The 16421-nt window shown below is 41.1% G+C and overlaps 2 protein-coding genes across 2 annotated transcripts in view; both read left to right on the plus strand.

Moving 5' to 3' along the window:
- Window positions 1-1153: 1153 nt before the first annotated feature.
- On the plus strand, window positions 1154-2670 carry LOC135106539 (uncharacterized). The gene is made up of 3 exons (XM_064015694.1): window positions 1154-1795; window positions 1892-1993; window positions 2161-2670. Exons 1-3 carry the CDS (start codon window positions 1718-1720, stop codon window positions 2422-2424), a joined length of 444 nt encoding a protein of 147 aa, XP_063871764.1. The 5' UTR covers window positions 1154-1717; the 3' UTR covers window positions 2425-2670.
- Window positions 2671-10870: 8200 nt separating this feature from the next.
- Window positions 10871-16421, plus strand: part of LOC135106946 (uncharacterized) — an 8203-nt gene continuing 2652 nt past the window's right edge. Inside the window, exons 1-6 of the mRNA XM_064016419.1 lie at window positions 10871-11169; window positions 11321-11498; window positions 11893-11992; window positions 13407-13507; window positions 13974-14064; window positions 14629-14735. Of these exons, the coding sequence (XP_063872489.1) occupies window positions 10957-11169; window positions 11321-11498; window positions 11893-11992; window positions 13407-13507; window positions 13974-14064; window positions 14629-14735 (790 nt within the window). The 5' untranslated portion in view covers window positions 10871-10956. The remainder of the gene's footprint in view (window positions 11170-11320; window positions 11499-11892; window positions 11993-13406; window positions 13508-13973; window positions 14065-14628; window positions 14736-16421) is intronic.

Genomic DNA, 16421 nt, shown 5'->3' on the forward strand with positions numbered 1-16421 from the left:
CTCGCCTCTGCGCCTGGGGTTTTGCTTTGGCGACGGCACCGCCCTGCAGGGAGGCTTCCACCAGCAGGTGATGGAGATTGCATACAAGCGTATATATGGCAAATATTAATTATACGTAGTGTTTTTAGGAACGATGTAACAAATACAATAATTATGAAAGCGAGCAGAGAAAATGGCATCCTATCTTCGAAAAGGAACGTGTTTGTACGAAAGGCTGAGATTCTTGTGGCTGCGCTCTGCTGGTCTCTCTCTGAGGGCAATTGCACGGCGGTCCGGCAGGAGTTTACACACAGTGAGGCGCTGGGTGTCCCGATGGGAGCAGCATGGACGCCTCCGTTGTCAAGTCCAGGATCAGCGGTTCTGCCGAGCTGTGGCTGCACACACTGATAAGAATGTCACTCAAGGTATGACGGAAGGGAACCTCTCCGTCACTCAGAAAGCACTGTTCCTCCCTTGGCTGAATGCCGCCATGGAATCAACGTCTTACACCTTTACCGACACTCTCTTCCTTGACCCTCAAGTTTTCATATTTTTTTTATGGGACTCTGAAACTAAACTAATTCACAACAAAACAGTTTATGAACGTTTTAAATTTCTGTATCAGCAGCAACTGTGAAGCGATGCTTCCGGGATTATTGCCACTTCCATTGAAATATATAGGTAAATAAATGCGTGAACATAATTCTTTTATTGTCTATTTATTCCCTTAAATTAAATTTCCAATGAGTCACCAGGCAGATGAATCTGTTTGAAATTCAGACTTAGTTATTGTACCTGCGTCACCTTCATCGTGAATGGCGGTCTTAGAGGAAAGTTCATTAATAAGAGTTCTGACTCGCGCTAGGCGAGACTTCTCTTAAGGACGAAGATGTCATTAGCTTTGTTGAAAGTATTTGTGTGTGTGAATATATATATATATATATATATATATATATATATATATATATATATATATATATATATATATATATATATATATATATATATATATATATATATATATATATATATATATATATATATATATATATATATATATATATATATATATATATATATATATATATATATATATATATATATATATATATATATACACACATTAATTTTCTGTATTAGTGACCGTCCTCCGTCTTCACTTGCTGATGAAACATCCTAATGTCAGAGGGAAAAGATTAAAAAAGGGGATACAAGAATGCGGGTGAATGCTTTGGGAAGAGTTACCAGTGCATAAGAATGCATTGCATTAAATAGACCCGAATAATGAAAAGATTCATGTAAAAGTTACGATAAACTACAAGGGACATGATCTTTTCCTCTGCGAGATCTGGTTTTCAGCAGCATTGCGGCAGACAGTGTGCAGTGTTGTGGAATGGCCATGGGCTCATGTCGGTAAAGAGTGCTTTTGTCCTTTTCGCCAGCCACGAAATGGAGTTCTTGGCTCCCCTCTGTATCTGGTTGTCTTCCGTGTCTTGGCTCGTGTTGGTACTCGTAGGCTGGTTGGAGGGCAATTCGGGTAAGTCTCCATTGCCTTGTAGCGATCTTTCACAAACACATGGTGCAGATAAAGATTTTTCTCTTGAAAACTAGATTTTTGAATATTACAATTTCCCTTAGTCATACGTGTTAGTACTTAAGGTACTGCCATGTATCACAATAACAGACATGCTGTCACCTGCACACAGCCGTAGAGGACAGCTGGGATGCTAACGCGGCCATGGTGGTGAGAGACGTTCTGCTGGCGTCATCAGAAAGCGACTCGTGTCTCGTCATTATTGCAGAAAACAGTTTGTTGGTGAGGCTATGCGGTTTGTCTGTCCTTCATGGATAAGATAACATTAAATGTATGTTAATGAATACTCTCTTGATGAAATAAAAATTATTATTCCAGTCTGAAATGGAAACATTCATTGGGGCCTCGAGGAGCGTGGCGGTGTTTGAATCAGTCACAAATGGGTCCCGGCTCTCCGAGATAGTCACTCGTGCCCGCCAGGTAGGACTCGGTGCGAGGCTGGTGTGTTCCTGTCGCTACAGTTGTTTCTGCTGTTATGGTAATGTAGCTGCTGCTGGTATTAATATTAATGATAGTATTATTGGTAATAGCATCATTACGTCTACTTCATTCTTACATCGTGTTATGGGTTGTGTGGTCGCGGACAGGTGCGGGTGGCGTCGTGGATGGTCGTGGTGGTGGTGGTGAGTGACGACCCAGTCTTCCTGGCCGCCTTCGCCCAACAGGCCCGTGAGGGTCGCCTGCTGGTGTGGGCCACGAGGCTCATTGTGGTGAGCCGACGTTCGCCGCACGGCCTCCAGCCGCTCCACCAGACTCTCGCCTTTACCAACTCCCTTCTGCTGCTGGTGGATGGCACGATGGGGATGAGCAGGTGTGTGGCTGCGTCTTTGTGGAAGTTGTGCTGTACTTAGACGAGCCTCGCATGTGGTGTCTGCTTTACTGTATGCTTGTGAACACTGTCACGGCCAAACACTTCACCGCTGTTCTAGGGCTGTTGGGTGGGTGGTGCTGCCATACCAACGGTCTGGCGTCGTCCCCTTGCGGGTTGCGTCCTGGACGGTGGGGGGCAACCTTTCATTGTTTCGGCCGCTGTTTTGGGACAAATTTAGCAAGTGAGAGGCGCTATCATTAGTTATTTATATTAGACACTGAATGTGTGTGTGTGTGTGTGTGTGTGTGTGTGTGTGTGTGTGTGTGTGTATGTGGTTGTGTTTTTTCTGTGTTTGTGTTATGGCTTACTTTGAGAGATGCTCTGTCCAATAGATAAATAAAATCGTACATTATTATGTTAAGATTAGCTAATGAATATATATTTTTTTATACTTCTGGAGAATACTTTGTGAATCACCCATAGAATAAATAATTTTGCTACGTTTTGAAATTTCCTCACAGACTGTCTGGAGAAGCAGATTTAGTAGTGGCAATGGACCAGAATCAAAGACATAAAATGAAGGAGCAGGCAGACCCAACAGCTCCTGGAGGCGTGAGGGTGCAGTTCATGGGATTCATGGTCACCGTTCTGGACTATTTGGCGCAAGGACTCAACTTTTCGTGAGGAAAAAAAAAAAAAAAAAAATTCCAAAATTACATTCTGTTGTAGACAAATTTTCCCCTCTAGGAATACAGCATAATATTGTTGAGTTTTAGTTTAAAAATAGATGGACGTTTTATTGAGAGATACAAGAACTTTGTCCTGGTTTGGAGACATGTGGCATTGTCCGAACCGGAACACTCACACTGCCCGAATTAGTTTGACTTAAAAAAAAAAAAAGTGTATATATATATATATATATATATATATATATATATATATATATATATATATATATATATATATATATATATATATATATATATATATATATATATATATAATTTTTTTTTTCTTTTCCTTTACTGCAAGGTACACTTTCAAGCGGCCGCAAGACGGGGCATGGGGCGCTAAGATACAGAATGGTTCCTTCACCGGCATGTTGGGTCAGGTCTACAGAGAGGTACACGCAACCCCAACACACACACACACACACACACACACACACACACACACACACACACACACACACCCTCGCACGCGTGAACATTTCAGCATCCTGGTAATGAACGCCATTCAGTATTTTTTCCATTATGACTATTAATGAATTTGCAAATAATGAGAAAAAAAAGGCAAATCGACGAGACTGAAGCATCCACGTTGTGATCTGGATGGGAATCTTTGTAGAATCTGCAAAACGTAAGTTTAGATAAAGGTGAAGATTGGTACATACACTGTAGTTATGTGTGTCCCCATCGCTCATCTCCAGCTCACTATCCACGTTCATTAATATTACAGAAGGATACAAAATTGTGGTGGGAACCAGGCATAAATACATAACAGGATGAATGAGTGAAAGTATCTCTAAGGATGCAAGAGGAGTATTCATACAGGTGACTACTGGTTCCGTGTCAGAGACACGGCTGAATGCTGTTATGTAACTTGAATGCTGTTATTGTAACCTGTTATGCGTTCAGCATAACAGGTTACAATGTCTGGCATGGAGGCGTACATTCCTCACTCTTTCTCTCGACCTAAATCTTCCAAACTTTGGTTTAACACAACCTGTTCTCGTGCTATACATGAAAAAGAGGTGGCCCACTAAAGGTAATTGAGCCTTCCATCACTCGAATCTCATTCACCTTATATTTCTGCCCGGAACCATGCCAAATCTGTTCTCCAGCTAGCCAAAAACTCCTTCATTAACAGAAAGTGTCAAAATCTTTCAGGATCTAACTCCTCCCGTGACTTCTGTCACTTAGCCAAAAACATCTCCAATAACTTTGCTTCTTCATCCTTCTCTCCCTTATTTCAACCAGATGGCACCATTGCCATCTCGTCTATTTATAAGGCTGAACTTTTCGCTCAAACCTTTGCTAAAAACTCTACCTTGGATGATTCAGGGCCTTGTTTTTCCCTCTCCACCCTCTGACAACTTCATGATACCTATCAAAATCCTTCGCAACTATGTTTTCCATGCCCTCGATGGCCTAAATCCTCGGAAGGCTTATAGACCTGATGTAGTCCTTCCTATTGTTCTTCAAAACTGTGCCTCCGTGCTTTCACCTTGCCTATTCAAACTCTTTCAACTCTGTCTGTCAACATCTACCTTTCCTTCTTGCTGGAAGTTTGCCTACATTCAGCCTGTTCCTAAAAAGGGTGACCGTTCTAACCCCTCAAACTACCGTCCTATTGCTTTAATTTCCTGCCTATCTAAAGTTTCTGAATCTATTCTCAACAGCAAGATTCTTAGACCTCTATCACTTCACAACCTTCTATCTGATCGCCAGTATGGGTTCCGTTAAGGCCGCTCAACAGATGATCTTCTGGCTTTCCTTGATGAGTCTTGGTCATCCTCTTTTAGAGATTTGGTGGAACTCTGGCTGTTACCTTAGACATATCAAATGTTTTTGATGGAGTCTGGCACAAAGCTTTGATTTCCAAACTACTCTCCTTCGGCTTCTATTCTTCTCTCTGTAACTTCATCCTAGTTTTCTTTCTGACCGTTTTATTGCTGCTGTGGTAGACGGTCACTGTTCTCCTAAATCTTTTACCAGTGGTGTTCCTCAGGGTTCTGTCCTGTCACCCACTCTCTTCCGGTTAATAATCTTCTAAGCCAAACTTCTTGTCCTATTCACTTCAACGCTGATGATACCACCCTGCACTTTTCCCAGTCTTTTCATAGACGTTCAACCCTTCAGGAAGTCAACAGCTCACGCAGGGAAGCCACAGAACGCCTGACATCTGATCTCTCTAAAATTTCTGATTGGGGCAGAGCAAACTTGGTATTGTTCAGTGCCTCAACTCCTCCATCTATCAACTCGACACAATTTTCCAGACAAGTATCCCCCTCTTCTTTAAGAACATAAGAACATAAGAAATAAGGGAAGCTGCAAGAAGCGACCAGGCTTACACGTGGCAGTCCCTGTATGAAACACACCTACCTATTTCCATCTGTTATTCCCATCCATAAACTTGTCTAATCTTCTCTTAAAGCTCTCTAGTGTCCTAGCACTAACTACATGATTACTGAGTCCGTTCCACTCATCTACCACTCTATTTGAGAATCAATTTTTTCCTATCTCCTTCCTAAACCTAAATTTTTTAAGCTTGAACCCGTTATTTCTTGTTCTACCGTGGTTGCTGATCCTAAGAATTTTGCTTACATCTTCCTTGTTATAACCCTTATACCACTTAAAGACTTCTATCAGGTCCCCTCTTAACCTACGTCTCTCTAGAGAATGTAAATTTAACAGCTTCAACCTCGCCTCGTAAGGAATACTCCTTATCCCCTGTATCCTTTTAGTCATTCTCCTCTGTACTGATTCTAATAGACCTATATCTTTCCTGTAATGTGGGGACCAGAACTGCACAGCGTAGTCTAGATGAGGTCTGACCAGCGCCAAGTATAACTTTGATATTACTTCCGGCCTTCTACTTTTAACACTCCTAAAAATGAATCCTAGTACCCTATTTGAATTGTTTCTGGCTTCTATGCATTGTTTCCCTAGACGGAGTTCAGAGCTAACTATAACTCCTAAATCTTTCTCGTACCCTGTACCTACGAGAGTTTGGTTGTTTAATGTGTACCTATTGTGTGGGTTTCCTCTACCTACGCTAAGCACTTTGCATTTATTGATATTAAATTGCATTTGCCATCTATCCGTCCATTCATTCATTCTATCTAAGTATGCCTGCAAGGCGATAGCATCCGATTCTGACCGAATTAATCTACCTATCTTTGTGTCATCAGCAAATTTACTAACATCACTACTAATTCCACTATCCAAGTCATTGATATATTATTATATTATAAATAACAATGGCCCTAATACTGATCCCTGTGGCACCCCACTAATTACATGACCCCACTCGGATTTCGAGCCGTTTATTACCACTCTCTGTCGCCTGTTACCAAGCCATGACCCTATCCAGCCTAACACCTTCCCATCTATCCCGTGTGCCCTAACCTTTCTCAGGAGCCTTTGATGGGGTACCTTGTCAAATGCTTTACTAAAGTCCAGATATAAGATATCATAACTATCACCATTATCTACTGTCTCGTACACCTTACTGTAAAAACTTAACAAGTTTGTCAGGCAAGCCTTCCCCTTCGTGAAGCCATGCTGTGACTGATTTATCAAGTTATGTTTGTCTAAATGTTCCCTAATGTTCCTCGCTATTATTGACTCTAACATTTTACCTACAACTGAAGTTAAGCTGATAGGTCTGTGATTAGACACTAAAGTTTTATCTCCTTTCTTAAAGAAGAACCTTAATCTTACTACATTAGCCTGCCTCCACATTACTGGTACCTCACCCGACTCCAGTGATTTCCTAAAGACAGAAACTAACGGCTCACCAATAATCTCTTTACATTCCTTAAGTACTCTGGGATATATTTCATCAGGTCCTGGTGACTTGAACTTTCTTAGCCTATCTATCTCCTGTTCCACTATCTCCCTAGTTATGGAAATATCTGTCAGCTTCTCAGTCTCATCTGCTCTAAACACCTGTTCACTATCTGGCATATCCTGCATGTTTTCCTGGGTGAAGACAGTTAAAAATAATCATTCAGAAGTTTACTTATCTCCTCCCCAGAACTAACCAGCTCCCCATCTGCTGCCTTTAATGGACCTACAGTATCCTTATTCTTCGTCCTGTATACCTGATAAAATCCCTTGGGGTCCGTCATCGCCTGGCTGGCTACCTTTAATTCATAATTGTCCTTAGCTTTCCTCGTTAACTTCCTGACTGTTCTAACTAATTCATTATATTGTGTCCTTAAAAACTTCTTCACCTGCCCTTAATCTCTTATATATACTTCTCTTACGCCCTATATAATGCTTTAACCTAACAGTCATCCATTTAGAGTCATTTTTTTGTGATCTTATTGTTCTATACGGGATATTTGCTAACTGACCTGTATGAACTTTATCTACGAAATATTTATACAATTCATCTACATTTACTTCACCTAATCCCCTCATCTCGTCCCCTACCATCCTCTCCACTCCCTCATCTACTCGCCTCGACCTCACCTCTCTCATTTCAGCATGACCTGACATTCCAACATACTCACACCTATCTCCCCCCTTCCTCTTTCCTCCTCCCTTCCGGACACATCTTCTCTCCTCTTGTCCTACACCCTCACGCCTCACCTCACCTCTCTCATCCTGCCTTATCTCTCTGAACTCCGTCCCTGACCTGACCTCACCCTGCATCCTTTGCCAATCCTCTCCTTGGAGGTACCTTTTTAATTCTTCAAAATCTGCTCTCCTAAAGTCAGGTATTTTACTAGTGTTTTTGTTTCTAACAGTTTCTTCCCATTCTAAATTGTACCTAATTTCCCTATGGTCACTGTTACCTAGCTGTCCTCCAACCTTTACCTGCGTGACTGCTTCCTCCCTGTTAGTAAGAATTAAATCTAGAATATTATTCCCCCTTGTGGGTTCTACGACTACCTGTTTTAAAAAATTATCCTGAATTACCTTAAGAAATTCCTCTGCTTCCTTGTTACCCACAATCAGACTGCAGTCGATATTCCTAAAATTAAAATCTCCTACCACACATACCTGACTGTACTTGCCTGCTCTATTTAATTCCAGCCACAGTGAGGTGTTAATTTCCTCTGTACTGGTCGGTGGTCTACTACTGACTGCGATCCTTCCTTAATATCTACCCATATCGACTCTGCTTTGTTATCTGTTTTAATTCTACTGTTCATACAACACTGTAATGTGTCCCTAATGTATAACGCGACGCCTCCTCCTCTCCTGTTTTCCCTATCTTTATAGAACATTGTCTAACCATCTATCTTAACCTCTGGATTAAATACTTTTCCTGACATATCTAACCAAGTTTTAGTTAAAGCAATGATATCAAATTTCTCTACGCTCGCTATTCCTCTAAGCAAGTCTATTTTATTCAGAATACTTCTACAGTTTGTGTAGTAAACACTTAAGCTATTTCTCAACATCCCTGAGGTAGCTACCTTTCTAGATTTAACTAATTTGCCTCTCGCCTTCTCCTCACTACCCCTTCTTCCCTCCCGACTAACGAAAAGAGTGCAGGAGTGAAGTTACCTCCCGCTCGAGTGTTTCGGCCAAAACACGAACACCCTGGCGTGACAAATGCACTCCATCCCTGGCGTACAAGGTGTCCCTACCATAGAAAATGTCCCAGTTGTCGATGAACGTCCATCCATTACTCCTACAATGATTCGCGAGCCTGCGATTCACTGTAATAGCCCTGGACAGCCACTCAGCACCAACTCCCCTCCTCGGCAAGACACCACATACCACGGGGATCCCTCCCTTGTCCCTAATCCTGTCCAAAGCCTGTCGAAACCTCCTGATAAGCTCCTCACTCCTGACCTTACCAAGGTCATTCCCTCCCGCACTGAGAAAAACAATGGGCTTGGTCCCATCTTTTTCCAAGCACGTGTCTAGCCTATCAGCTACCTTCCCTATCCCGGCCCCCGGCAAACACACCCTCGACCTACGCTTCCTATCCCTAGCACAGAACGCACTATCTAAGTGCCTAACCTGACTATCACCAAACACAAGCACTCTACCTTGGGGCAGGGTAACTGCATCTGCCCCCTCCTTCTTGCCTCCTCCCGCCCTGTCCACCTCCTTCTCCTTCCCTTCCTCCAGCACATTGAAGGGATTCTTCGTCTCCACGCAAGGTGACCTGAGGACCTTCACCCTCTTGGTTCCCCTTCACACAACCGACCACTGCTCTTCCGTCGCCTTACTAGGTAAGGTGACGGTGGGGCACGACCCTCCCACAGGTGCTGAGATCCTCTCATAGAACTCAGCCTGCAGGTCTGAGATCCTCTCACGAAACTCAGCCTGCACCTCCGAGATCCTTCGATGGAACTCAGCCTCCACCTCTGAGACCTTCGCAACGAAGGCCTCGAGAACAGGAGAACTAACACAACCAGTCGACTCAGCAACACAAGGCGCCATGTCTACACTAGCCAGCTATATTAGCGTCAGGTCACTGCTCACTAAACACGTCCGTTCACTAGGAACCCTGACCTGAGACCCAGGAACCCTGACTTTAGTGACACTCAACTGTCCTCCTCTTCTACAACAAACATCCTCGTTCTGTCCTTTACTTATAATCTAAACTAGAAACTTCACATCTCATCTCTAGCTAAAACATCTTCTATGAAGTTAGGTGTCGTCTCCGCCAGTTCTTCTCACCCCCAACAGCTCCTAAATCTGTACAGCGGCCTTATCCGTCCATGTATGGAATTTTCTTCACATGTATGTTGGGGGGGGGAGGTTCCACTCATACCTTTCCTTTAGTCAGGGTGGAATGAAAAGATTTTCGTATCATCAGTTCCTCCTCTCTAACTGACTGTCTTTTCCCTCTTTCTCATCGCCGAAATGTTGCATCTCTTGCTATCTTCTACCGCTATTTCCATGCCAACTGCTCTTCTGATCTTGCTAACTGCATGCCTCACCTCCTGCTTTCTCGCTGTACAAGACTTTCTTGTTTGCCTCACCTCTTTTCTGTCTTCCTGTCTAATGCAAGAGTTAACTAGTATTCTCATTCATACATCCCTTTCTCTGGTAAACTCTGGAACTCCTTGCCTGCTTCTGTATTTCCTCCTTCCAATAACTTGAACTCTTTCAAGAGGGAGGTTTCAAGACATTTAGCTTATATTTTTGATTAACGTTTTCGACTCTGTAGTGGGACCGGTACCTCAATGGGCCTTTTTTTTTTTTTTTTATTTTTGTTGCCTTTGGCCGGTGCCTCTCCTGCATATATATATATAAAAAAAAGGTCTTCTACAGAAAGGGTGTTGGTGCTTTGTAGGAAGTACACTTTGGCCTGGGACCTTTCGGTGTCAACGCCGCTCGCTATGAGGCTGTGGACTTCACTTGGCCGGTTTTCTTCGTGAACGTCAGGGTCTTCGCTGGTCGAGGGAGTCCCGAGGTGGATCCTTGGGGCTTTCTGCTTCCCCTCGCCCCGTGGGTGTGGATAGTGCTGCTATTATTCCTTCTCTTTCTGTGCGCCATCTCTTCCATACTCTCTACCAAGTTTTCGCAGGAAGACTTGGGTAGCAAGGAAATCTTTGCATCGTTGCATCTCGTTAGCATTTTGCTTCGCCAGTGTGAGTGTCCAACATTACGCAGAGTTTAGTTGAAGTGTTGGTTTCTCTCGCTGCAACAGAAAATATTCTTGAAATATAGAGTAACCACACCATCCATCACATACCCACCACATTAAATCTAACATACTCGTAATTATAATAATGTTCGCAGTCATAATGCAAAACAATTCCAGTCTGTATCATACATAGTTTTCCATTTTATATTGAATTAATGCAAAAAAGTCAGCGATCGCAGCATCCTGCTAAACTCCCGTGGCGCCGCTTGGTCTGCCAGCCGTGTGGATGGGTGAAGGCGGGTGGTGGTGGCAGCGCGTGGTGCTGGGCGTGTGGATGCTGATGACCATGGTGCTGACGCGCAGCTACGAGGGCAACCTTATGTCGCTTCTAGCCGTGAGACACCTGCCCCAGCCCTACCAGACCCTCAGGGACGTGGTGGACGACTCCTCGGTGGTCATGGTCTGGCACAAGCAGGGAGCACCTATTCAATCAGTTATGGTACGTAAACACACACACACACACACACACACACACACACACACACAAACAACTGCTCTGATCGCGTAGTACCAGGTTTGCCATCATATCTTATGACACTGATTGTAGTTTTAACCTGAATATATGTTTTTCAAGAAACTGTCATAGACAGGACGCTACTTCTGGGATCTTCTACGAGGTGAAGGAGACTATTAAGCAAGGGCGCCTCCAGGAGGAGCTACCATTTAAATATCTCTCCATTTTGGACGAAGTTATAAGCCAAAGGACAGTGATCATAGATTACGTCAGGATAACACGAGCTACTAGAAGCAAATATTTTTCTGAAACAGGTGAGTAAAAGGAGATTAAACACACACACACACACACACACACACACACACACACAAAGAGTAGGCGATACACAAGATAATCACTTAAGTCGAAAGATGATAGGTGACGATAGACTAAAATATATGAATGACTCACATCGTGAGGAACAAGAAACAAAAAAAATAAATTATGATTAAATGCATGAGATAAGAAAGATAAGTGAGATAAGAACAGACTCGAGAGACAGCTGAAGAAACAAAATATATGGTAGTAATAAATTATAATTTATCATTAGAGAATATCTTATTGTACTATTCAAAGACGGATCGATGAATATATCCATTGCATGTGTAAATTTATCTAAGATCTATCACTTGCTATAGATATAGCATAGCATGTCTTGCTTCTTCGAAGGGCGGTGTGACTTTTACATCGGACTGGAGAATATCCAAGCCAATCCCGTTGCCCTGATCAGCCAGAAAGACAGTCCCCTCATCCCACCTCTCAATGCTAGGTGAGGAACAAAGGAAAGAAGGAGGAGCGGCGGAGGAATCATGGTATGTTCAGTGCTCCATAGGTTTTTTGTTCTTTTCTAAGACATCTTTTATATGAGGGGTTTGAATGACCTGTAGGCCACTGGAAGTTTACTTGTACAAATCCCTGTCATATACTGGCGGCCAAAAATGAAAAACATGCAATCATGCAATCTCATATCTAGCCAAAGCAGTTTCTATGAAGTTAGGCTGTCCGAGTCGTCTCCGCCAGCTTTTTCTCACCTCCGCAGCTACTAACTCTGCACAGGGGCCTTATCCATCCATATATAGAATACACTTTACATGTATGGAGAGTTTCACTCATGTTGCTCTTCTAGACAGGGTGGAATCCAAAGCATTTCGTCTTATTAACTCCTTTCCTCTGACTGTCTTCAGCCTCTCTCTCATCGCCACAATGTTGCATCTCTTGCTATCTTCCACCCTTTTTTTAGAACGGGCACCTCAGTGGGGCTTTTCACTGATTTTGCTGCCCTAGGCCAGTGCCCTCTCACATTAAAAAATTCCATGAAATCGTCAGAAATTGGATAATTTCAGGGGTTTTGCGGCTGTTATGACCACCTTTGTGTTTACTGCTAACACTTACAACAGTTGACGATGATTCACATCAGTCTCAGGGATAAGCTATTAATAGACAATATAAAGGACAGGGACGGCGATCCCTGGCGAAATCTGGCGAAAAGATTGGTGACCACTGACTATCTCTAGTGGCAAAGTTTGCTATTTCTGGAGACTGATTAATGGTGACAAGGTCGTGACCAATGGTAACCTCTTGTGATAAGTCCCGTGACATTGCCTTTCTCTGGGAACCAGGTCAATGGTCTTTTGTGATATTTGCTGACAAGTTCGTCGACCACTGGCGACCTCTGGCGACAAGACCAGTGACCAGTAACGATCTTTAGCGACAATTGACAACTTGCGATAAGATTGGTGAAATTCGGTGATCTTTGGTGAGAAGGTTGATTGTATCGGCGACTACTGATGATCACTGGCGACCAGGTGTGTCTCCACCACCGATCTCTGGTAACAATGTCGGCGACCACTGACGACTTTCGGAGAGTTCTAATGATGCATGGAACACAAAATGAAACGTACATTTTTTTTTTTATTATAACGAATTCGGACTTAGTGTTTCTTGACTTGTACTTATATGAGTGTTTCTTTAGCCTTTGACTGCTAATGACAATATAGCACTTGTTACTGAGAACCCTTTACGATCATGCTGACAAAAATGTAATTACAGGCACTGAAAAAATTCAGTTACCGTATCGCTCCTTTCGAAATTATATTCTAAACTTGCACTATAGATAATTTTGTTGAGGTTGAGGAGAAGACAGCCAAAGGTTAGTAGTTTATCTAATTTCATCAACATTGCAGAATAATGTCGCTGACTGAGGCTGGACTTTTCCACCAATGGAATAATGAGGGGATCGCGAACTACAGCGCATGCGAGCGAGTGCCGACCAAGATCACTATCAGTTCGTCTCTCTCCCTCAGGCAGTGCTGGGTAGGGAGATTGCTTAGAATCAGTCCTGGTTAGGCACCATGTTGTGAGTCGACAATCGCTGGATGGAAAGCTCGCTGTGACAGTAGCAGTTCTAAACAGGGATCTTATTTTTCCTCAGGAACCATTGGGTTATTTCTATGTAGAGAGCATATTGTGAATCAGGCAGTGCCAGGACAATGCTGAAATGCACATCACTGTGAATCAAGCAGTTCTGTGTAAAAACGATGTGGATTACCCAACCTTTTTTTTCACATTTATTGTCTCTCATAGATGTTGCTTGGAGTACCTGTTGATAAAATGTACAAGAGAATATGACGCCTTCTTTAGATTAATTAATGGGCAGCATCTCGGTGTTTATCACAAGCGAATACACTACTTGCAGCAATGATATCTGTAACGGTTAAGGACTAAGGCTATATACTTCCTATGCCTTGCAGGCCATGATGGTGGTTCTGGAGGGAGGTCTGGCGGTTGGCCTCATCATTCTTGGCGCGGAGGTGATGCTCGCAGGAGTCTTGCGTCACTGATGTTAGTGTTGTTGGTGAGCTTATATATATATATATATATATATATATATATATATATATATATATATATATATATATATATATATATATATATATATATATATATATATATATATATTTTATATCAAGGGATAATATTATACTAAAGATTCATATTAGAAAACTTTAATTTAAACACATTTTTTTTTGTCATCTCGGTACAGAATATTACTTAAACATTTTGGTTATAACTCTGAAATAGCTTTGTTCTATTTCTTGCACGTACTATTATAAACAGTCTTCTACGAATAGTAGACAAACATGCAAATATCCTAATATTACTAACCGATTAGTTTCCTAACATCTCTTCTTCTCATTTGTTATTGTGTATTTATATATAATGGTTTACCATACAGGACATCAGTCTGGCAAGGCTGATGTTTCTCTATCATTGTACTGAATATCTATTTCTTAACTACTTTCTGGAATAAATGTATGGCAGGATCACGCTAACCGTTCACGCTTCCCTGAGTTAGTATAGAGATCCATATACGATTATCTGTTAAAACTCAACATGACATTGAAGCATCACCAACACTTTTCCAGGGAGGACGGAAGACATCTCTGAATTTGATAGTGCAGTGCGTGCAGACAAGATTATTGCTGTGTGCACCTCTCCTGAACTGAAATCACGTAAATATTTTTATTTGTAATAATTGGCCTTGTTTAGGTATGATTTTATATAATATATATATATATATATATATATATATATATATATATATATATATATATATATATATATATATATATATATATATATATATATATATATATATATATATATATTAAACCAGACTCGAGAAATAGATGAAATGAACAGGGATACATCCAAGGTTCCTTCTTCCTTTATTGCAACGTTTCACCTTGGTGGAAGGCATCATCTGGCTTAAAAAAAAAAAATAAATAAAAAAAAAAATAAAAAAATAAGGGAACTAAGTATAACAACATGAATTTTTTAAAACATGAAAAACAATACAAAATCTAACAGAAGGCATAACAATGTGGGCAAGGGAAGATAGATAAACAAATAGTAAAAGTAAGTAAAATAATCAAAAGGAACACAGACAGTAGAGAAAAATATTAATGGAAAGCATATAACCTATTAACAAAAGCTTAGACAGGGCAAAAACAAGTAAAATAAAGGTGTAATGTTGTAGACCAACCTTGCGCGCTCTCGCTGATGGCGTGGTGAGGACTGACATAGGATAGCGATGTGTGAATTAGTCATGTACGAACCCGGATACCAAAAGCTCCGAACAGAGTTTATAAAAGATATAACTGTGATGATGATAACTGGTTATTTAATTCAGGTTTCAAGCGTCTAATGTAAATAGCTTCTAATATTTTAATATCTGTATGTGCGTCAGCTTTATGTAATATACCGAAATCCTTCTCCGTAAACGGATGATCATACACATGATCATCCGTTTATGGAGAAGGATGTGTTCTTATTGCTGAAAACGGGAGATGAGCTAGCTGTTTCTGTGTACGTATCGAGTTACCTTTATGTTGACTGATACTATGCGTTAGATTCCTCTTGGTTTCTCTAATATATCGAGTCTTGCAAGTCGAACAAGTAAATTCATAAATGCTACTAGAGATGAGTCCATTAAGAATACTTTGAATTTAAAGAAAGAGGCAATAGTAAAATTATCTTTATTGGTGAAGATGAAGATGAGCTTAGTTTCCTGATATTGTGTTTTAAGTATGGTAGTGAGTCCCTTTCTAATAGTATTAATAAGGTGGCCATAGTAGGGTAATTTTATGTATTTTTTTAGATGTCGTCTCTATGTCATTAGTGAAAGCCGATTAAAATTTCTTTTTAAAAAATTGTAGATGGTGTTATTAAGGATGTTTAAAGGAAACCCGTTATTATGGAAAAATATCCTTGTAAAGTTAACTTCATGGTGAAAAGTAAACCAGTTGTGAGATAAGCCATAGCAACGATATAAAAGAGTTTTGATAGCATTAATCTTATACAATTGGAGAATAAAAGCTGGATAATTTATCCGCAAACTTGTGCAAGTTGGTTTGCGGTATGTAATTGGTTATTATTATGAGTTACTATTACATCCAAAAATTAGATCAAGTTCTCCACGTCACATGTGAATTCAATGTTGGGGTGTTTAGAGTTTAAATAGCTAAGAAATTTAGGAATGTGTTGAGAGCGTTTAAATAAAAGAAAAGTGTCATCAACATATCTTCTGTAGAACATAGGTTTAAACTCACAGGGACATTCATTAACCAAACATTTCATGATAACATAAGAGAGCATTAGCAAGAGTAGGGCCAAGATAAGGTTAGTGTCATGATCCG

This window comes from Scylla paramamosain, chromosome 2 (genome assembly GCF_035594125.1).
Source record: "Scylla paramamosain isolate STU-SP2022 chromosome 2, ASM3559412v1, whole genome shotgun sequence".
Lineage (NCBI taxonomy): Eukaryota > Metazoa > Arthropoda > Malacostraca > Decapoda > Portunidae > Scylla > Scylla paramamosain.

Bases quoted from the DNA above. Each gene is read 5' to 3' on its own strand.
- LOC135106539 (XM_064015694.1), top strand. From the start codon at position 1,718: ATGGTGGTGAGAGACGTTCTGCTGGCGTCATCAGAAAGCGACTCGTGT. The intron at 1,796-1,891 runs GTGAGGCTATGC...TTATTATTCCAG, and splicing joins TTGCAGAAAACAGTTTGTTG to TCTGAAATGGAAACATTCAT. The intron at 1,994-2,160 runs GTAGGACTCGGT...GGTCGCGGACAG, and splicing joins TAGTCACTCGTGCCCGCCAG to GTGCGGGTGGCGTCGTGGAT.